At 38.7% G+C, this 22,449-nt stretch overlaps 1 protein-coding gene across 12 annotated transcripts in view; it reads right to left on the bottom strand.

The window, feature by feature from the left end:
- Positions 1–22,449, bottom strand: part of ppip5k1b (diphosphoinositol pentakisphosphate kinase 1b) — a 66,428-nt gene that overhangs the window by 10,478 nt on the left and 33,501 nt on the right. For 4 of the 12 annotated variants that reach the window (XM_036212187.1, XM_024281079.2, XM_036212189.1 and 1 more), the window contains exons 15-26: positions 22,122–22,247; positions 20,551–20,595; positions 19,042–19,163; positions 17,176–17,358; positions 16,880–17,021; positions 16,587–16,810; positions 16,380–16,507; positions 16,177–16,291; positions 15,938–16,045; positions 15,715–15,843; positions 11,367–11,507; positions 11,129–11,237 (exon numbers count right to left, since the gene is read on the bottom strand). In XM_036212187.1, coding sequence (XP_036068080.1) covers positions 11,129–11,237; positions 11,367–11,507; positions 15,715–15,843; positions 15,938–16,045; positions 16,177–16,291; positions 16,380–16,507; positions 16,587–16,810; positions 16,880–17,021; positions 17,176–17,358; positions 19,042–19,163; positions 20,551–20,595; positions 22,122–22,247 — 1,572 coding nt within the window. Of the gene's footprint in view, positions 1–1,521; positions 1,585–6,278; positions 6,432–11,128; positions 11,238–11,366; positions 11,508–15,714; positions 15,844–15,937; positions 16,046–16,176; positions 16,292–16,379; positions 16,508–16,586; positions 16,811–16,879; positions 17,022–17,175; positions 17,359–19,041; positions 19,164–20,550; positions 20,596–22,121; positions 22,248–22,449 lie in introns of all 12 variants that reach the window. The other 8 variants (XR_004947991.1, XM_024281073.2, XM_024281078.2 and 5 more) reach the window with 8 other exon arrangements.

Here is a 22,449-nt window from a genome sequence, read left to right as displayed (position 1 = left end):
ACAACACGTTTTTTCACGGCACTGCAAACACCTGAATAAATTCATTTATACCATGGCTTCACGTTAGACGGTTCAGGCCTCCGTGTCCTGCACTAATTTCTCACAGCGTACACTTTTTCGGGCATTATCCCTTACATAATCCACTTAATTAACCACTAAAAACAAAACAGTCTAAAAACACCCAAAATACCAGGTTTTATGTTTGGAGCCGATTTATCCTTTAGGCCAGCGGTCACCAACACGGCGCACACAAGGTGCTCGCAGGTCTCTTCCAAAAATAACAATTCACTCTTGAGCTGCATCAAAAATTAAACTTTTTTTGTTGCTATTTTTATATTACAGCTAAAAACCCTGAAGTTGATAGCTGAAATCATTAAAGCTAATAGCTGAAAATGCTGAAGCTGATAGCCAGCTAAGATATTAGCTGAATGCCAAATTGGCCAAAAAAAAAAAAAAAATGTGTAAAAAAAAAAAACTTAGGTTAGCCAAAGCAGCTAGCATGTAGCTGAAAAACAACAGCTAAACTTAAAAATAGCTTAAAAAAACCCTAAAATAGTCAAAACAGTTGTGTCTAAACATTAGTCTAACTCCAAAAAAACCTAAACATTTTCAGTTTGTACTGATTTTTACTGTTTGTTTTTGAGCAGGACTTACTGTGTTCATTCATTTTTTTTTTTTAAGTTTATTCTTGTGATGACAACATGCCTTTAGGGCACTTAAAACACACTTTTATTTATTTTCTATTTTTATTGAAAGTTTTCCATTCATTCCTGTGCTCAGACATTCAAAAATAAAAAAAAAACAGCTTTTTAGCACAAACAAACAAAACATTCATCTTAAACACACAACAGAGATGCAACTATGAAATGTGACACCAACATCAGTACTTATGGACAACTTCACGTCACCAAGAAAACAGAGTGACACACGACACCACGCTGGTGAAACCGCCCTCAACCACAAACACAGAAGTACCACGGCCGAGCAGCAGGTCCAAACCAGAACCCGCTGCGGAGGTTAAGAAGCAGAACTCCTCATGTTAAGCTTCAGCTCACATGCAGGTCAGGACTTCAAACCAGCCGGAGCATCACCTGGTTAACTCGTCACCTCCAGACTGTCATGCAGTGACGATGGAAAGCCACGCACGTCAGTGAGGAACCTGGATCAGAACGTTTACATCTGCAATCCAAACTGAGGGGGAAAAATGTCATCACCCAAGTGCAGGTGAGGATGTGTGCTCCGTCACACACCCATGGAAGTATTTCCACGTGAAGCACCTCCAGTGAGCAAAGCAGCGAATAACAGACACAGAGCAGGTGGTGTTAGAGGTGAGCTCCGACAACAACAAGCACCCAGGGAGTGTGCTGGAACAGAAACGCTTCAGAAGAAAACCTACAGGTGGGATCATTAACGCAAAACCCAAAAAGAAAACACAGGAAATGTTTTCCCATGAAAGGGTCATGCAAGATAACAGCGACACTGGAGGACTGTCGAAATGTACTTTAATAAAAGCAGACATACCGTTGGTCGGATGCCTGGCAAACGACACAGAAAATCTCTTTACTGCCAGCATAGAGAACAGCTCTGAGGAGATAAGAAAGGTAACCGGTGTTACTGAAGCTGTCTGTCGTCCGTAAACGGGACCTTGTGTGAAGATGATCAAAAAAGAGAGGAAAAACATGGGGAGGAAAAAAAGAGTTGGCCGATCAGTTCATCAGCATTCGTTTGCCAAAGATCAGGTCAAAACGTCTAAACAAATTCACACAAAGTCAGTGATGAGGTTCTGGAGTGGATTTGATGACACTAAACTAGATGCATGAAGAGGTGGTTCTGAGCTGAACATTTATGACATTTACACAAAAAAATGAACCCAAACTGTCTTTTCACTTGTTTGTACCAACTTGGTTATAATGAGCTAATGTCAAGCATCTGGTTTAATATGAGAGACGCTTTGTAAAGGGTATGTTGGTCATTGCAATTTTTTTGATAAATTAAAATAAACTTGTTTAGTTCTTGAAAAAGCAGTGAAAAACTGTGTGCTGCCCCCTAAAGGTTGAATTGATTGGTCAAACCATGTACCGAATTTTCCAGAGTATAAGTCACAGTTTTTTTTCAGTTTAGCCAGGAGTGTGACTTCTACACAGGAGCAACTTTTTTTTTTTTTTTACATAAATAGGTTAATTTATTTCACATTTTTCCAGTAAACACTGGTTATCCTTTATCAGTTGTTCCCTCTAATAACCACAAGAGGGCACTGCATCTGAGTATAAGTATTTGCTTCTGACAGCGACAGAAGAAGTGTTGTCCAAAACAAACATGGAAGACAATCTGATTGTTTTCCTCTTATACAGATCAAAAGATGATTATTGTATTTATTTATTTATTTTTTAACTACGCTGGGCTTGGCGGATTTGTTCTGAAACGTCAGATTTTTCCTCACAAAAGTGCGACTGATACTCTATATACTGGAAAATGCGTTAAGTTATTGAAGTCCCGGGAAAGGGAAGCATTGATTTCTTCAGTCTTTCTCAGGACAGCTAAGGAAAAGCTATTCAGTCATTTTTTTTTACATTTTAAGTCCAACCCTTCCACTTTTTTCCAACTGCTACACCAACCACTGATCTGCATCTCCAGGAATGATAACAGTCCTGTTCTCCAGCCCCACCCCTCTAACTGGATTTTTCGATTTTGGCTGTGGGTGGAGTCAGCCTCCAACTTCCCTGTTTAGTTACCCTTTAACTAAGTCAGGAAGGAAGAAAATTATGGTCAAGTTTTTAAAATGGCTGAATTTAAAAATTGTATTTAACAGGTTTGTCCCATTGTCCATTTGTTTTCCCCAAATTGAAAACAAACGTTTAAAAATGATGAATAGCGTAAAAAGTCAAAGGTGCCATACCATGGAAAACTAACTTTTTGAGCTTTTAAGTGCATTATACTGTTCAGTCGTCACTATAAAAAACCCAAAGCGGTATTTTGATCTGTTCTCACATTTCTGAGTAATCCTCTACAAACCTGCTTAAGGGCAGGGATAACCTGTTTATTTAGTTCTATTGTTCATATTTTGAAGCCCAATGAGGCAAATTCCTTTGGAATTTTGGGCTATATAAATAAAATTGAATTGAATTGAATTGTTCTCTGAGCACCAGCCCCTCCCATACCCGCAAAAACGAGCAGGTTCTCACGCGCTGATGTCACAGAGCGCCCCCCCACCGGTTGGTCACAGTCGTATTTGGGTTGTGAACCAGTGTAGTGATGGCCGGGCTACTAAAGGCAGATGTATGGAATGTGCATCCATCTTTGAAGAAGTTTAGATGTTATTTTCGTAACAGAAACGTAGCGGCTCTAGGATGACATCATAAATGGGCAGAACCCACACGCAACAGCAGGCGGAGCTTCAGGAATCGAGTCATTTTACTTCCAGGTAGGAAAAAAACTCACAAAAAATAACTAATATTTCATAAACAATTTGGTTTTTAGTGTTCTGAAGGTAATATATGATCATATATGATATACTTCAGTCTGAAAGCCTTAGGAAAATCATGGTATGGCCCCTTTAAACTATCTTTAAAATACTGTAACTTTCAACCGTGAACATGATCAACATAAATCCAGTAGATTTTGAAGGACGCCGCTTTTCTCCTTCAAAATCTACTGGATTTATGTTGATCCTGCTAGCAATAAAAAAAAATACAGTAAATCAATGAACATAAACACTGAAGCTCTGGTGTAAAAGAGTTAAAGATATTTTTTTTGTAAAATGACAGAAGAAATACTATTTTCTCAGCTGAAACTGAACCATGAATCAGCATTAGCTGAGCGGCTGCTTTCAGAGCAGTTACTGGTCAAAAAAAAAAAAAATAAATAATCAAAAATAATTTTCTGTAATCATGCGTTTGAAGCTGCATTTAATAGAAGGGAATGATGAAAGAGCACATTTGTCTGGGAACAGGTGCAAACGCAGATAATTACAACAAAGGTCTTTAGAGTTTCCACAAGAATAGAAATGTTTCTCTGCATCTCTGTGGTGATAAAAGCTTCACTTATTTTCCTGATTTCACTCTTTATCTCATTAACATGAGCTTCACTGACTACAGTCTTCCTCACCTGCGTTTGCACAAAACAGCCTCTACAATGATGTAAGCATAAACTGGAGGATGAGATATCTGTGCATCTTTGATGAGACAGTGACACCTAGTGGCTTAACAGAGCGGCTCAGTGCAGGAGGATTCCTGCTGTGCAGCTAGCTAATGCTTCACATTACATAAGTTATAACTCTATCCAAGTGATTTATTTTCTATAAAAGTTGCATGTAACTCGTAGAACTTCAAAGTTGTGAAATGATCCTTTCGTGCAGTAGATGTTAGCGGTAGTAAAGGAGGAAGTGAGAAGTGATTAAAGTTCTGACTAAAAGGTCAAGATTAGAAAATGGATCACTGCAAATTCTGGCTGATTTAAAGAGTATAAAATTTGATTTTCTGCTGTGAATCACAAAAGATATTTTGATACAGATTGTAGGATTTGCTACAGCAGTCTAGTACAAAAAACATGGCATGCAAAGATAATCCTGCACCAGTTCAGAGCAAACAGACGGGATGGTGCTGATGAGGAAATGAAAGAGTTTGATTATTGCAGAGCAGCGAGTTAGTTGTAGACTTAACCCAGTACAAGGGCTGATAATCCACAATTAAAACAGTCAATGACTAGTTTAACTGTCGATTAGTCGTTCTTTTATATTACATGGAGTTGGAATGTATTAAGTTAAAAGATAATGTAATTCTGTTAGCTTTTTGGACTATTATGGCATTTATTAAGATTTTTAGGTTATTTTGGCATTTAGCTAATATTTCAGCTACATGCTAGCTGTTTTAGCTAATTTAGGCTTTTTTGTTTTTAGGCTATTTTGGAGTTTAGCTAATTTTTCAACTACATGCTAGCTATTGGGGCGACAGTGGCTCAGGCGGTAGAGCGGGTCGGCCAATGATCGAAGGATAGGCGGTTCGATTCCGGCTCCCTCCAGCCAAGTGTCATTGTGTCCCTGGGCAAGACACTTAACCCTACTTGCCTCCAGTGTGGCTCCACTGGTGTGTGAATGCGTATGAATGTTCCGGTGATGGTCAGAGGGGCCGTAGGCGCGTACTGGCAGCCATGCCTCTGTCAGCCTGCCCCAGGGCAGCTGTGGCTACAGTAGTAGCTTACCGTCACCAAGTATGAATGAGGTGTGAATGAATAATGGATACACAATGTAAGCGCTTTGAGTGTCCTGAAAAGCGCCGATAAATCTAATCCATTATTATTATTATTATTATTATTTTGGTTAATTTAGGCTTTTTTGTTTTGAGTCTATTTTGGGGCTTAGCCAATATTTCAGCTACATGCTAGCTATTTTGGCTAATTTAAGCTTTTTGTTTTAAGGCTATTTTGGAGTGTATCAAATATTTCAGCTACATGCTAGCTATTTTGGCTAATTTAGGGTTTTTGTTTATAGGCCATTCTGAAGTTCAGTTAATATTTTGGCTAAATGCTAAATGTTTTAGCTAATTAAGGCATTTTAGGCTGTTTTGGAGTTTAGCTAATATTTCAGCTCCATGCTAGCTATTTTGGCTAATTTAGGCTATTTCAGAGTTTAGCTAATATTTCAGCTACATGCTAGCTATTTTGGCTAATTTAGGCTATTTCAGAGTTTAGCTAATATTTCAGCTACATGCTAGCTATTTTGGCTAATTTTGGCTTTTTTTCCAGTTTTTTTAGGCTAATTTGGCATTTAACTAATGTTTTAGTTGGCCATCAGCTTTAACGTTTTTAGCTATCAATTTCAGCATCTTCAGAGGCCAAATTCAGCTTACAGCATTCACACTAACATTATCATCAGTAATGCTATACTATTGAGTTTTTAGTTAGTTTAAAGCTAATAATGGTTAAGATGTGTGCTTTACATCCAGTTTGCACATGACTCGATTAGTTAACTAATCAGAAAAAATTATTGATGATTAGTCAAGTATTAAAAAAATAAATCGTCTGCAGCAGCCTTATCCAGTACCATCACCACCAGAGGTGAAGGGAATCACTTAAAGAAGTGATGAAACGCTGTGGTTGTTTGATGAAGACAAGAGAACTTTTGCTCAAAGAGACAAAAGAAAAAGATTTCTTCAAAGACTTCAGTATTTTGAGAAAAAAGATGCTGATTTGGGGGAGGAAAAATGCGTTGTCAGCTTTTTTTTTAAAAAGAAAAAAAGGATTGAGATGAGATCCCCCGCCCCACGGCACCACGGTGAACATACCGAACATGCCAATCTTGCATGGCAGACTGCCGGGGGACAGAGGTGGTTTTCGGTGGTGGTGGTGGTGGTGACTGCGGACGTAGTCCCGCAGGTTAGGGGCACTACACGACACCCCCAGGGCGGAGGCACTGAAGAGGCCAGAACAGAGCGAGCCTGTGTGAGGAGGAGCCGGGGGGGAGTGCAGGGGTGGGGGGAGTGCAATGTGAGTATTTTTTTGTACACACCAAGCTTTATCGTTCCCAACACAGAGGATGTGTGAAAACCCTGCAAGCCTTCCTCTTTAATGTGAAAAAATGTTCTGAATCAGCGTTGAAACGGAAAAAAAAGCAATGATGACACTGATTCTATGTGGCATTGATTCACAAGCTGCGTTTCCATTACACATTTGCGCAAAACTTTATCCAAATTCTAGAAAAAAACAGTTGACTTTGACACGTGCATTACACCTTATTCCAGAAAAAAGACAATATGAGAAAAAAAATGATGTTTTAGACCACAAATAGATATTTTAAAAAATATTTCCTAAATAGAGTTTGTAAAATGAATGCTTGTGAGTTTATAAAGATGTTCATTTAGTCATCAATTTATGTTTAGGTCAAGCGTTAGCATTAGCCGTCCTATGGGAAATTCCGTTAGCATCAAGCTAGTGGACTTCAGCTTTATGTGCTAAATCGATTTATATTTTTTTGAATCCATTACTGATCTGTTAAGCTTAAATTGATTCAAATCGATTAATCAATTTTATTAACCCAGCCCTCTACAAAAACCTGTCAAAAAATAACCAACAAGTGAGCAGCTGGACCATTTTTCTGTTTGAAAACATGTCAAGATCCATTTAAGTTTCTGTGTCACGACACTAGTGCTCATCTGTCAAAGGAGACGTCTGCATCTTATTCAGGCTGCAAGACGGAAAAGTGAGGCTACAGATGAAGCAATGACGAAATCTTGGTTGGTGATTTTACAGAGGAGCTTTATGATTCTATATGACACACAACTTATAATGAGCTGTGAAGCCGTGGACCTGTCGTGGCTCCAGCTGTACAGCGCTCAGGACAGACACTTCCTACCAAGAAATTTAATTTTAGAGAAGTGTTTCCATTGCAGTTTTGCGAAAAATGTCAACTTTATAGTGAATGGAAACGCAGCTAAAGAGGCTGGAAGGCTTTCTCATGAACTGAGCATGTGTGCACGTAAACAAAGCTGAAGACCACACCAAAAACATCCCAGCTGTGAAGGAAGCAGTCGACGTGTTTAAGAGTTCTTCAGGGAGGGAAGTTAAAAAAAGAGGAAGATCCAAAGAGCCAAAAAACAAGTGTTTTTTAAAGTGGGATGAAGAGGAGGCATTCACAACTCCAGCTGCAATATGATAACCTGCGTGTTGACAAAGCTGCGAGATTCAGTTTCTGCTTTGGTTGATGACTTATTCATCAGTCTGGCAGCTGATGAACACTAGATAACTCATCACTCTCACTCCTGATGTATACCAAATAACAGACTTAATTCTTTTACTATATAAACAAAACTAGCATTTTAGCTCTAACTTCTAAATAATAACCTGAATTCAATTTCTTCACCTAGCCCAGGGGTCGGCAACCCTTAACAGTAAATGAGTCATTTGTGATAGTTTTCTACTAATCAAGACCTAGAAGGAGCCTATATGTTCATTCTGGAGGTAGAGTTGAACAAACAAGACGTCTTCAGGTCAACATGATGTAAAAACCTACATAGTTTATCATCTATGTGAACCTCAGACATCAATTTATACATTTAACTCATCTAAATTTAATAAATGGTAATGAAGTAATCCTTACTTTAAAAAATATATATATTTTTTTCTCTTTCTTTTATTGTTTGTTTCATTCTTTTCCCCTCTTTGTCCTCAGCAGTCTTACTCTGCTGGGTTTTGTTATTTTAGTTTGAGGTTGGATCTTGGTAGTCTTAGTTTGCGGGCTTCGTTCATTTGTTTTCTTTAGGTAGTTTTGTTTAGGAGGAGCTGCTGAGTTAGCAGTCTCCATGAATTATTTTATGTTTGGCCAACGAGCCACCATGGAGAGATAAAAGATCCACGTGGATCTGGAGCTGCAGGCTGCAGACTTAGAACCTTATTTCTATCTTAGAAGTCCCACTCCCATCATCTTTTGATATATTTTCCAAAGTACTCCCAGTGGATTTTTAAATGATGATTTTGCTTTTTACGCCAAAATAAAAAAACCTGTGTTGTTTCCTAGGACATAGTTTCTGCAGAGCAACAGGAGTTCATTAGAAATTCGCCTCCAAGCGTTGGGTGGGACTGTTGGCACGGAGCATCCCCTTCCTGTAGCTGAGAGCTCGGGGAGCTTGAGGCCCACACAACATATTCTCTATGTCATAAATAAGATTTTTTTAAAATGGCATTTACCTGATTCACAGTGAATTTGAATAAAGAAGTACTCTTAAATGCTATTTTAAGCCAAATTGTCATTGTATATGTCCTCTATCATCAGGAAAATGCCACAAAGATGTTAAAAACACAATTTTCCATCAGAGTGGGACTTTAATGGTAGGGGATGCATAAAATGGTTAAACCACCAAACAGCCCTTCAAATGAAAGGATCCCACTAGTAATGGGGAAGCAATTGGGAAATTTTATTTTTATTCTTCTCAAAGAAATAAAAATTAAAAATAAAACTACAACCGTCTTCTTTTCATGTACCATATTTTTCAGAGTGTAAGGCCCAATCTGAATTCTTGCCTTCTCCCCAGCCCTCCATTTGAAGGGGCTTGTGAAGTGCAAGTGGTGTCTGGAATATATTTTTACTATCCAAGCAGAGGGGTAAAAACCTTTCAGTCGCGAGGGTAAATTGCGTCTCGCTGTGCCATGAAGGAGAAGGGCTTTTCTACACATGGATGCTCTCTGAACCACAGGAGTTTACATTTAAATGTAAGTAGTGACTTTTTGTGTTTGCATGACTTTTTTAAGTTATACAATCGCTGTTGTTATGGATATTTGAGCACTGGAAGCTCCGCACTAAAGTTAGCTGACCAACGTCATCGACCGAAAGTGACTTCCAAAATCTGAGACACTTTTTTCCATAGCTTTCCGTTTTGAGGGCAAAATGTAGTGGTAGGGAGAAGGAAAGAATTCAGATTGGGCCCAAGTCAAAGATTTTTGCATAGTTTAGCAACAACCACCAGGAGGCACTGTAGGTGCGTTTATCAGCATTTGCAACTGACAGCAACACAGAAGAAGCCTGCTCAGTCTAACTGGCTTGGTGGATTGTTCCGAAGCGACACGGAGGATGAAGGAGTCAATGGAATTAGTAATTTAAAATGTTATAAATGTTTTTTGTGCAATGGGTAACAGATTAATCATTCATACGTTCCACTAGTAGTGAAGCGTGCAGTCTAGTATTCTGATCTATTCCATTCATTTTGATTTGCCTTTCAAGATGAAACGTCCATTCTTGGTTCTTTGTTTTGTTTTTATTCTAAAAAGAGTGGACTCTTTTTGACAGCAGCCAGACTTTGTTCAGAAATGCAGAGAAGCATCATAAAGATGCTGAACACATATTTAAATCACTGACAGAAAGACAGTAAACGTCGTCAACAGTCTACATGTAGCAGCTCAGTGGGTGCCACATGACACGCATTGTTTCCACTCTCTGTTCTCACATTCTCAGTTTTACGGTTTTCTCCACGTGTCTTGATTTAGAAAGCAGTCTTTCATGCTCGGCGCCGTCGTCTTACCGGGTTATTAAAGGTTACATTTCCCTGGGAACTGCACGCAAACACTGCCAGGAAAAGGATCACCAGGGAAAAAATGTTAAGACTTTCTTACTTTGGAACATCAGGACTCTTTGTGGTGAAAACAGCTTGGATTTTTCCTTTAATTTATTGGTGAAACATATTTTATATGGAGGATAACTGACTTAAAAAATAATGATGAACCTCATCTAAACTAGCGAACAGGAATGTTTCATTTTTGGGAAACTCTTTTTTCCTCATCTCAGTCAAATATAAAGATGATTCAAACATTCAAACACCTGCACTACCTAGTCCTAAAGAAAATAATTATTCACCAAATTCACTTTTGTGGGATCAATAAAGTTTTTTATATTGTATTCTAAATGATGGAAGTCTGGCATACGTTCATGTAAATAAACTTAAACAAAGAACTGTTTTATGCTTTGAATTGAAACGTGCTCTTCAAATGACGCTGCCTACCAAGAAATCATCTGTATCCCACAATGCAAATGGAGAAACTTCTGAACATACATTTGATTTTACATTTATGTTAAACACAGATGTTGGGACTTTATTGAATAATAAATGAGTTTATAAAGTTGCAGTTTGTTTGTATGTAGCATGAACTTCATCCAGCAGTTATTGCTCAGTCCTTAATCTTATATGCTTGACTAATTTAATGTTATTTACACCTCAGACTGAGAATACCACTGCGACCACTGAACCCTATGATTGAATTTCAGCCCCTGACATTCAATGAGAAATTTGAGACAAATCTGCGGCGCGCTGCCTTTCACCCAGAGGGAATATCAAAGCCGCTGTGAACACGGCTCCTCCCTCCTGACCTCACGCTGCATAGTTTGCAGTCTGATCCTGCTTGGCTGCTGTTAGCTGTGCTGGAAGCTGTGACCGTCAGAAAAGAGAGAGGGGAAGCTGATGGAAGAAAGGGAGAAATATCCGGCAGCAGAGGGAAGGAACTAACTGGGTGATATTAAAAACTGGGGGATGAAAAATGCTGTTTGAGATGATGAGTGATGTCAGTGATGACAGCTGGAAATAGATGTGCCATGAGAGTCTCCGTAGGCACAAACATTTAGGGATATGCTTAATAAAGATGAGATGCCCACCTAAACCACCAGTCGGTTTGATTTCAGGAGACTGACGGGAACAGGACTGGAAGAATCGATGGGATGTGCCGCCTTTGGAGGAGTGGGTTGGGGATGTCTCAGAGAGGACCTGACAGGAGTCATGGAGACCAGACCTTTAAACTGAGACGCCTCCCACTCCAGTCATTACATAAACCAACGACAAGCGAGTGCAGCTAAACATCTGAAGAGATGAATTAAATGTGCGTAAGTGTGCTACCTCCATGGATCCCGTCTTCCTGTTGCGGATCATTGGAGACTTCCGCTGAATATTTATCGGATCTGAGACAGGAAGTGCTCGGTCCGTCTGGTCCTCTGAAAGACACTCCAGACTGCCCTGGTTCGTCTTCTTGTCTTCATTCTAGATTGATTAGAAAATGTAGAAACAAAACCAAAAACAACGTNNNNAAAAAAAAAAAAAAAAAAAAAAAAAAAAACAATTACAAATCTTGAATAAATGAATAGCGATTAATAACCTTTTTTTGTTGGAATATTTCCTGCCACTTATTATCTGCAGATAATCATAGTATGAAATCACAAGCAAAATTGCTCATTTAAAACATTTATTTTATCCCTTTAAGGGTCTAAAACTCAGTTTTTGTCAGCATTGAAATTTCTTTTTTTCAAATTTGAAAAAGTAACTGTTTGCTTATTTTGTATCATTTTAATCAACACAACCTCTTCTATGTGACACTGCCTTTATTTAGTCATTTTTCCATGTTATATATTTATGCACTAGACCAGTGTTCCTCACTCCAGGTCCTCGAGAGCCGCCACCCTGCCTGCTTTCCAGATCTCCAAGTCCTGCCAGCTGCTGATTCGTTCAGTCAGATGTCTCCACATTCTGACTGAATGAACACACCTGGTCCAGGTAATCAGCAGCAAACAGTACACAAAGAGCCGGAAAACAGGCAGGGTGGCGGCTCTCAAGGACCTGGAGTGAGGAACACTGCACTAGACATAAAATCATGCAAAAACAGAGAATTCCGTCTGGAAAATTTGATTCATTTTGCTGTGGAAACCCCAAAATGTTTAACAAACTGTTTTTACAACATAAGATGAAAGTTTTAGGTGTAATTTATAAAAACAACAAGAATAAAATTTGTCAAAAACTAATCAACATGTTTTTGAATGAAAATACAAAAAAATCCAGGCTAAAGTCACACCAGGCAGCCCAAAAGATAAGAATTTCTCTCTGCTGTCTATTTGACATTTCTCCTGGAATTCTGTTTTTATTTTCAGCTTATTCCTTTTTTCTCATATATTTTCTTTATTATGTTTGTGAAAAATAAAACCTTTTTTTTTTTGGTAGAAGTTTGATCTATCTGGATTTCAGGTCGGCTTGACTGGAATCTACTCAGGTGGGGGCGTGTCCGTCCATTCTGAACTCACCTTCCGCAGCGTCGGTGGGCGGGACTTTCAGGGACAGCTGTGGAGTTTCCGCAATTCTTAGACAACGCCGGTGCTTGTTATTGTGGAAAATTAATGTCGGTCCCCATCAAAAAAATATATAGGGGGTCGGTTCTCTTGTTGGAATTCCAATAGCAGACAGCTCCATTAGGCTCCGCCCCCCATAGCAGGTGCTCTGCTGCTGCATTACAGCCGTCAGATTGACTTTTGATCCCCGCCTTATTTATTAAAGTAAAAGATCACTTTTGTCCAAAAACTACAAATAAATACCATATTATCTCTTTCATTTAATAAAATCACAGAATGTAAAAAAAGTCTATTTTAGACAGAGTTTATTACTCTGATCTCACAGCTGCACAGCAGGACGGTGAGGGCGTTAATAAATATTAATGAATTATGTTCTATTAATTGCGCGCTTTAACACGTCAACATTCACAACCCTAATTTTTTCTTTCTTTCATTCAAGTGTAAGCCACTTTAAAGTTTTAAAGGGTTTGTAGCTTGTAGTTATAGGCTAGAGGAAAAAATAATTCATTTAATTTTCTTTATTTAGCCATTTTGTGTTGATGGTTAATTTTGTGTTTTTAGAAGTTTGGGAACTATTTTAGATGTACCTAATATGAAGTAAATTGTTTTGAGCACTCCTTAGTCACTCATGGAGAAAGGCGGAGGGATATGTGAGAAGGCTCAGACGAGAGGAGATCTAGAAAAAGGAACGTAGAGAAGGAAGGCACGAGAGAGGAGTCTGCTCGCTTTTTTTCCTGAGTGCTAACAGTTAAAAAGATAGTGTAGCGTGGTTTATATAATCCTTTATGTGGTAAAAGACCATGTAGCTTCAACCCAAAGCTTTGGAGCTGATCTTTTATTGCTAACTAACAGGTAGTTAGGCACTAAGCTAACAAGTGCTAGCTATCAAGACTGAGCTGTTTTCCATCAGTCAACCGGCTCAATCTACCACAGGGGTCTGCAACCTGCAGCTCCAGAGCCACATGTGGTTCTTTTAAATCTCCATGGTGGCTCTCCGGCTGAAGAAAAATAAAATGATAGTCATTTTTAAAGAAAATATAAGTAAATATTGAGAAAAATATGCTCATGAAAAATTGATGAGAAAGTCGTGAAATTTCAAAATTTTAAGTAGATTAGCAACAAGCCTTTAAATATATTCATGAGCTTTGTTTTAATCTTTTAGTCATTTAAAAAAATGGAGTTTACCTAATGTTTTAGCAACATGCTAACATTTTTGGCTAATTTGTTATCTACTGGGGTATTTTTAGGCTAATTTAGAGATTAGCTTATATTGTAGCAACAGGCTAACGTTTTTTACTAATTTAGTTTACTAAGGAAATTTTAGGCTATTTTGGAGTTTAGCTAGTATTTAAGCAACGTGCTAACTTTTTTGGATGATTTGGCATCTGAGTTTTTTATGCTAATTTGGAGTTTAGCTAGTAATTAAGTAAAAAGCTCATAAATTTGTTATTTTCCCAGTTAACACTGGTTGTCCTTTGGGGTTTGTTTCCTCTAATAACCACTAGAAGGCGTTGCATCTGTGTATAAATATTTGCTACCGACAGCGGCAGAAGAAGTGTCATCAAAACAAAAATGGAAAAGAATCTGATAATTTTCATCCTAAACTTTGATATTTTTCTTATACAGATCAAAAGACTAGTAATGTTGTATTTGTCTTTTTTTAGATTCGCTGGCTCGGTGGATTTGTTATAAAACGTCAGACTTTTCTCCCAAAAGTGCGGCGTAAACCCCAGAGCGACTTGTATATGCTTTTTTTCTTCTCGATTTGACATTTTTTGCTTTTACCCCGATGCGACTTATACTCCGGAAAATACAGTATTTCAGAATAAATCAACTTAAATGTTAAATAACTTTCAATATTCAGGAATCTATGTTTGAAATAAACCAGGGTTCGGCAACCTTTCACAGTAAAAGAGCCATTTGGGCCCATCATCTACTGATCAAAACCTAAAAGGAGCCACATGGGCTTACTTTAGCCTTTAAGAAACTTGGATTTGATGGTCTTACCTTTATTAACTTCTTATTGTTTTTTTTTGTTTTTTTTTATATAATAAATGTGAATTATGTGAAGTATTTTTGGTACGAACAAAAGCAAAAATATTAAAAGGAACTACTATATCTCAAAATGTGATTTTTATTTTTAGTTTTACCTTTTACCTTTAGTAGAGGCCAAATTACAGAAAAAGCTAGCTTGTTGCTTAATTACTAGCTGAAATCCAAATCAGCATAAAATTCCTCAGTAAATTAAATGGGCCATAAATGTTTGCATGTTGTTAAAATATAAGACAAACTCTAAATTAGCCTAAAAACCGCATTACATAACAAATTAGCAAAAAATGTTAGCAAATTGCTAAAATATTAGCTAAACTCCAAATTAGTATAAAAAAACTCTTTGGAGCCCAGTTAGCCAAAAAAGCTAGCTCGCTACTCAATTACTAGCTGAACTCCAAAATAGCCCAAACTTCCTCAGTAAACTAAATTAGCCAAAAATGTTACGTTTCTAAAATAGAAGCTAAACTCTAAATTAGCCTAAAAACCCCAGTAGAAAACAAACTATCAAAGAACGTTAGCATGTTGCTAAAATAGAAGCTAAGCTCTAAGGTTTTTTGGAAAATTACTACTATTTTATTTTAAATTCAGCCAGAGAGCCAGCATGCAGAGGTAAAAAAGCCAAATGTGGCTATGGAGCCGCAGGTTGCAGACCCCTGAAATAAACCAGTCAATCAGTTTTTTACTCTCCATAAAAATATATTTTGTCAAAATTATACAAGTTAGAAATGAGTGCAAGATAACATCAGGCCATTAATAACAATAAAATCAAATGATCTGGAGGTCGGATAGAATTACCCGGAGGGTCGGATAGAATTACCCGGAGGGTCGGATAGAATTACCCCGGGCCTCGACTTCAACACGTGGTTTACGTAGACTTTTCATTGGAAGTGAGCGTTTGAACGCACGTTGCCGAGGGTGGTGTAAACGTTGCAAGGAAAATGAAAGTTTTAGTGCAAGAACGTCCAAGCTACAAAATAAAAAGAAGCTGTTATTTCCTGTTTTGTCTCCATTAAGAACAGCTACAGGACTAAATGAGAGGTTTCTATCTCTCACATGTCTGAACATTACATCTAACTTACATCCTCACACACCTCAGAGGAGGCTGGGCGGAAACCAAAGCCCAGAGGGACGTTCTCTTCATCGTCACAGCCTTTAACTCCTGGGCTGAAGTGAAACTCCACGTGGAAACGCTCATCTGAGGTCAGGTCCTGCTCAAACGCACAAAAAAACCCACAACACACAACAGAGCCCATGAATAAAGCAACCATCGGTATGAATGAAACTCAAACTCCAGAAGCGAACCTTGTTGTTGTCCTCGTACAGCATGATGACGATCTGAGTCATGTAGTTGAGTTCAGTCACAGCACTCAGGTACTCCATCGCCTGCTTCCACTGCTGGTCGTTCTCCTCCTGCAACATTTGAAACATGAATCCAAACAGCCTGAAGTAGAGGAGCAGCAAAACCAACATGTGCAGGAATCTGAGGCAGGAAAGATTTTCTGGTGAAATCATGACGGGGGAAAAAAACAAGCACTGCATACATTCAGAAGTCCTCCATAACGAAACATGTTGAGTAGAGAGTGGACATGGCTTTCACTGGTGAAGTAAAGGCGCGTGCGGACATGACGTCCAGGAGACATTACTCCTCGAGAATACCTGAAGGAGAACGTGTCCGAAAAGGTCAGAGAAGAACTTTTCAAAAAGATTTGAGAACTTAGATATGCAAGTTTGTTGATGGTCTTACAGGGGGTGCAGCTTGTTGACCGCCTCGTCTTCATGGGTCCTTTTCAGATCCAGCTGGATCTTCTTCATCAGAGGGACACAGTAAGCCTGAGCAATGTCCAGTTTCTCCGCTTTGCTGATGCCGTACTCCTGATAGAGATGATACGAGGATAAAAATGGGCAAACGGACATTAAATCCACCCTGAAAAGAGAACTGTTCTGTTTGAACCTGAGGAATGACGATGTCGGCCAGAGCTCGCGACAGTCTGAACAGCTCCATCGTGTCCTCCAAGCCCAGCGAGGCGTTGTGCTGCGAGTCGTATTTGATGCAGTCATAGATGTCTGGGATCTTGCTGATGTCGTAGCGGCCGTTCTTCATGCGGAAGTCTCTCTCCAGCTTTGACCAGCGCTGCAGCATCAGCTCCAGAGTCTCACTGTGGTAAAGCTGCAAGTCTGAAAGAGAATGCAGAAACATCTGAAACACTGTCCACCTGAGACCAACAGCAGTCATTTGCTTCATACCTGCAGACTTGGGATCTTCCAGTCTCTTCCGGATCTGTGAGGTAAGGCTCTGGATCAGCCCGTACACCTTATCACAGGTTTTGACTGGATTCTCAATGATGTCCATGGAGTTAACAAGGGATGGACTTCCTGTCGGTGCCAGCTGAGACACAGTGGACATATCAAACATCTCCCGTCTGCCAGCAATTTAAACTAAACAACCTCCACTGTTAAAGGACATCTGTGACTAAGTTAAACCACTCAAACTGCTGCATGTGGCTCATCAAACTGGCTTTAGGGTTGAACTCTTCAAATACCTTGTGATAGTCTTCTTGCACAAACTCTTGGTCCTTCTGCATGATCTCATGTAACCTGGCCTTCACCTTCTGCTGGCAGTCAGTCAGAGAGTCGCTGTCACTGTCCAGCAGCCCGTTCATGTTGGCACTTTTCACCATTTGGACAAGAATGGGTGTGAGTTCCCCCTCTAAAGCCAGCAGGCCCTGCACAGAGAGCACAACAATCCCACGGAAGTTACCATGGAAACACCAAACTATAGTTCTTCATATGTTCATCTCTGCAACAATCCCAAAAGAAAAGCAAAGAGGGCGCTCCCCGCCGAGCTCCCCGCTCCTCTGTGTGGAGATACACCTCAGCACCTCCTTCGGATGCAAACATTTCATGAAAGCATTTTGAGTTGTTGGGAGTTTTTGTGACAAACCAGAAGGGTTATGTGACTGAAAAAAATCTGCAAATAAGTGAACCACGAATAAAGAGACCCGAATACATGGGAAAACACTGTTTTTGCTTTGGGTCCTACAAAAGACTTGATGGGATAGTACCCGACAAAGTGTGCGTCATGAGAAACGCACGACGTGGAGGTCTGAGCAGAGGACAGGTGGTTCCGTGAAGTGCATTAATTTCTCATAACGCATGGTATGAATGGTATCCTCCTGCTTATACCATGGTCACTTACAAAATAAATAAATATTCAATCAATGTTCAGTACTTTATTCTTGCTATTTCTTTTGCTTAGATCGCTTTTCACAAAAAAATGACTATTTGATACGTGATGCGGCTTGTTGTCACGGTATCATGGCAACACACCACTAAGCCGACAGAACTGAACTGCAGCGGCAAAGTGTTGCACACTTGAAAGGAAGACCCGGACAATTGTGGATTTTCTTTTTTTCTGAAGCTAACCCTTCAGTCAGCAGCTAGAGCACAATCACAGCAACACAATTAGCTTCCATCTTGGTCTTTCATTTTATGGGAGGTTCGGCATAGACTCCGCCAAGAGCTGTGTTCAGAACACTGAGTGATGTGTGTCTTATGAGACGGAGAAAATCCAATTAAAAATAAATAAATACAGAAAACAAACCTAATATTATCAGACAGGGGAGTTGACTAATGTGTCAATGTGAACTCCTTTACCTTACAACAGGAAAGCGATATAAATGCGGATCGTCACAATAGGCTAAAGAAACCATCAGTTCAGAAAGAAAGTTGAGCTTTTACTGCTCGTTTTTGTCCAGGTGACGCAAAAGTATGTTTTAAAGAAGCCTGCACATTGATCCAGAACATTTGGGCTGTTTGACCGGAACTTCTTTTTTAGGTCTGGTTCATCACTGTAATCCATACCCAGCAGCCAATCAGAATCGAGTATTCACTTGGACCGTGGTATAAAAAAACATATTTAAAGATCATTTTAAGCTGCATCTAATGTTTTAGGCAAAATTAGTTTTTCTCTAAAATAACAATATATGCAAACAGAAATATATTAACTTAAGATATTAAATCTATTTTATTAATTCTACAACAGAAGTAACTTTTTATTTTTGACTTGATAAAAGTTGAAAGGTTGGTTAGCATATTTCAAATGTTAATAGATTATGTTTAAGGCAGTGCAATATAATCAGTTAATAAATCCTTGATTATGCCTAAAAAACGTTCAATAATTTGTTTTTCACAACTGATTTTGAATGAGGGACATAATTCTTCAAATGAAAGATTTATTAATAGGAGTTTATAGATTCATTTAGCTGAAGTGATTTCATTTTTCTGTCTATTCCTTTTCCTTTGCCTTTAAGATGATTTAATGAATCTAAGGGGACACGCTGCTGCCCTAATGGTTCAATCTGCTGGACTTTCATTCGTCATCTTGCATTTCACATGCAGGCAGTTACCTTGGCAAAAGCTGCGGCGGTCATCTGCACCCTGCCTTCGTCAGAGGCATAGATCTTCAGGTCGTGGCGGTACGTGCTGTGCAGACGCAGGAGGCCACATCCAGGAAAGCCAGCGAAGTCGCCTGGAGGACCACATGTACAGAGGAGCGCCACCGTTAAGAGGGCAGGATTTTCATGAGAAGGATGACTTGATGAAATGGTTCATGTGTTGATTACACCCAAACGAACCCAAGCTTTCCATTAAACATGGAGTCTCACTTTCAGTTCAAATTAGGGCTGCCACAAACGATTATTTTAATAGTCAACTATAAACAGATTATTTTTTTCAGATTAGTCGACTAATCGGTTCATGCGCAAATTGGATGTAAAACACACATCTTAACCATCATTCGCTTTAAACTAACTAAAAACTAGATATATAGCATTACCTGTGATAACGCTAGTGTGAATGATGCAAGCTGAATTTGGCAGCTGAAGATGCTAGTGATGATAGCAGAAGATGCTGAAGTTGATAGCTAAAAAACTAAAGCTGATAGCCAGCTACAATATTAGTTAAATGCCAAATTAGCCTAAAAAACTGAAAAAGCCCAAGTTAGCCAAAACAGCTAGCATGCAGCTGAAATATTGGCTAAACTCCAAATTAGCCAAAAAACAACAAAAAAAAAGAAAAAAATCTAAAAATAACTAGCATGTAGCGGAAATATTAGCTAAACTCCAACAAAATAGTCTAAAAAACCTTAATAAATGCCAAAAAAGTAAAAAAACCTAGCATAATGCCATCATAACTTTCAACTTTACTACACTCCCGACTCCATGTAATATAAAGTAACAAACAAATTAAATTAGTCGTCGACTATTTTAATAGTCGATTTGTCGTTGATTAGTCAACTTATCGTGGCAGCCCTAGTTCAAATTAAGGTCAAGCAGTTTATCATTTTAATTTGGCTCATTTTATAAAAACAGGAACTAAAACGGTATGGGTCAAGCTGCAAAAAAACTATGAAGTGAAAGTGAATGGATGTTGACTAAACCAAATTATGAGGCCTGTTTGCAGATGAAATCACATACTTTAGATTGCCACTCTAAAACAGATTTTAAACTTTTTCCATGCTCAAATACACAAATTACTGCAAAGGGTTGGGTGCAAAGTAAGTCTACAGATCAAGATACACTCGTACTTCATGCATTTTTCTCAGGTTTACAGTCAAGTTGGGGTTCAAGAAAGAAATACCAAGTAGATCTAGGATGCAAAGACAACTAAATTAACTGCAATTAGATGATCTATGCACAGACTTTTGCTGAAACTTTACAGTTTCTTAAGTTGATCGCTCACAGCACATGTACCACGGCAAAAACCATCCACAGCAATCTGGGTGCAGGCGAACAGGACAAGAGTGATTAACCCAAATCACAACCAGGACAGATCAGAGCGTGTTAGTGGGTGGAGCAGCAAACGTTCGTAAGGAAAGGATGGGCGTGGCTGTGAGAGCCAGGAAACCCTTCTCTTACCAAAGTCAATAGGGGACTCACAGCCAAGGGACCGGCGATTACCAGCTAGTAGTGTACACAGCGCAACAACAGAGAAGAGATGAGTTAATGGACAAAAGTGGTGGTGAGGAAAGAGGAAGAAAATAAGAAGCACCAAGTTGATCTCGTGGCAGCACTTCGCTTTAGTTCTCCTAGTAGTTCAAGCAGTTTGGGAGGCGTTTCACATGCATGTCAAAACAAAACTTTAGCAAGGGAGTCTGAGCAAGAGATCATGAATGAGTGAGATGTGGTTAAAGGCTCAGGAGGAGGTGAAAGGAAATGGTAAAACAACTAACCGTCTTGTCTCATCCATCCTCTGTACCCAAAGCACGTGTCAAAGTCAAGGCCCGGGGGCCGGATCTGGCCCTCCAGATCATTTTATTTTATTATTAATGACCCGATGTTATCTTGACCTCATTTCTAACTTGTATAATTTTGACAAAATATATTTTAATGTAGAGTAAAATATTAAAAGTTTTTTAAGGTTTAAGTTGATTTATTCTGCCTTTTTACTATTCATAATTATTTTAAAAGTTACAGTTTTAAAGTAAAAAAAAAATGTAATTCTGCTGCTTTTTGGACAATTTTGGCATTTACTAAGAAATTTTAGGCTATTTTAGAGTTTAGCTAATAATTGAGCAACATGTTAGCTGTTTTGGCTAATTTAGTCGATTTTTTTAGGCTATTTTCTAGTTTAGCAAATATGTTAGCTACATTCTAGCTGTTTTGGCTAATTTGGGCTTTTTAGGCTAATCTGAAGTTAGGCTAATATTTAGGCTACATGCTAGATTTTTTGGCTAATTTTGGCTTTTTTTGTGTTTAGGGTGTTTCGGAGTTAGGGTAATAATCAAAAACTGTTTTGGCTAATCTATTTTTTTTTTTTTTTTTAGGCTTTTTTGAAGTTAAGCTGGATTTTCAACTATATGCTAGCTTTTTTAGCTACGTTTTTTTTAGGCTAATTTGGCATTTAGCTAATATTTTAGTTGGCTTTCACCTTCAGAGTTTTCAGCCATCAACTTCAGTAGCTAAATTCATCTTACAGCATTCACACTAGCATTGTCACAGGTAATGCTTTATATTTAGTTCATAATTATGTTAAAAAGTTATGGTTTTAAAGTTTTCAAAAATTTGTTTTAGAGTGTTCCATAAATGTTTTTCCAGTTCGGCCCGTGACATAAGGTGTGCTTTAGATTTTGGCCTCTGTGGGATTGAGTTTGACACTCCTGGTCCACAGAGTTGATGCTAAAAAATTTGAATCGTCAGCTCCCTCAAAACCTCCTCATTTTTTCTAGATTTTCTCCCTCAACATCCTTTACAACAAGTGTCACCAGCATCAGTGACACTGTTCATGACTGAATAATGAATACAGAGAAAGAAAGATGCAAAAATGAGAAACTGTCCAGAAAGTGTTACTTTCAGATCTTAAAAAACATGCATGTTCATTTGTGAACATGTATGATCTCCAGCCATCAATATTTTCATTTAATAAAAGTACACAAAAACCACCCGAACTGGTCAGAGGAAAGGCAGCTTTGAGTGTGTTGGACTGGTACCTTGACCTCCGGGATACATGCAGCGGAAGGCCCTGCCCAGCTCCTCGGCCTGAACTCGGCCTGCTGGCGTCAGCTCCCCACCCCACTTCAAAACCAACAGCAGGGATGGACCATCCTTCTTGCAGTCTGGCAAAAGCAAAGAAGAAAAGAGCACTATGATTTTTGCTTTTGCCTAAAATCAAAACAAAACGTATACATTATATAAAAGAATTTCAGATTTATTTGTCAGTGAATACTTAAAAAAAACTAGAAAAATTGCATTTCCTGCGGAAATACGTTTGATTGCAGTTTTGCAGAAGGTGTTTTCTTTTATTGCTTCATTGCATAA

Source organism: Oryzias melastigma, linkage group LG6 (assembly GCF_002922805.2).
Source record: "Oryzias melastigma strain HK-1 linkage group LG6, ASM292280v2, whole genome shotgun sequence".
Lineage (NCBI taxonomy): Eukaryota > Metazoa > Chordata > Actinopteri > Beloniformes > Adrianichthyidae > Oryzias > Oryzias melastigma.
The sequence above is the reverse complement of the archived record's forward strand: the minus strand, read 5'-3'. Positions and strand labels throughout refer to the sequence as shown.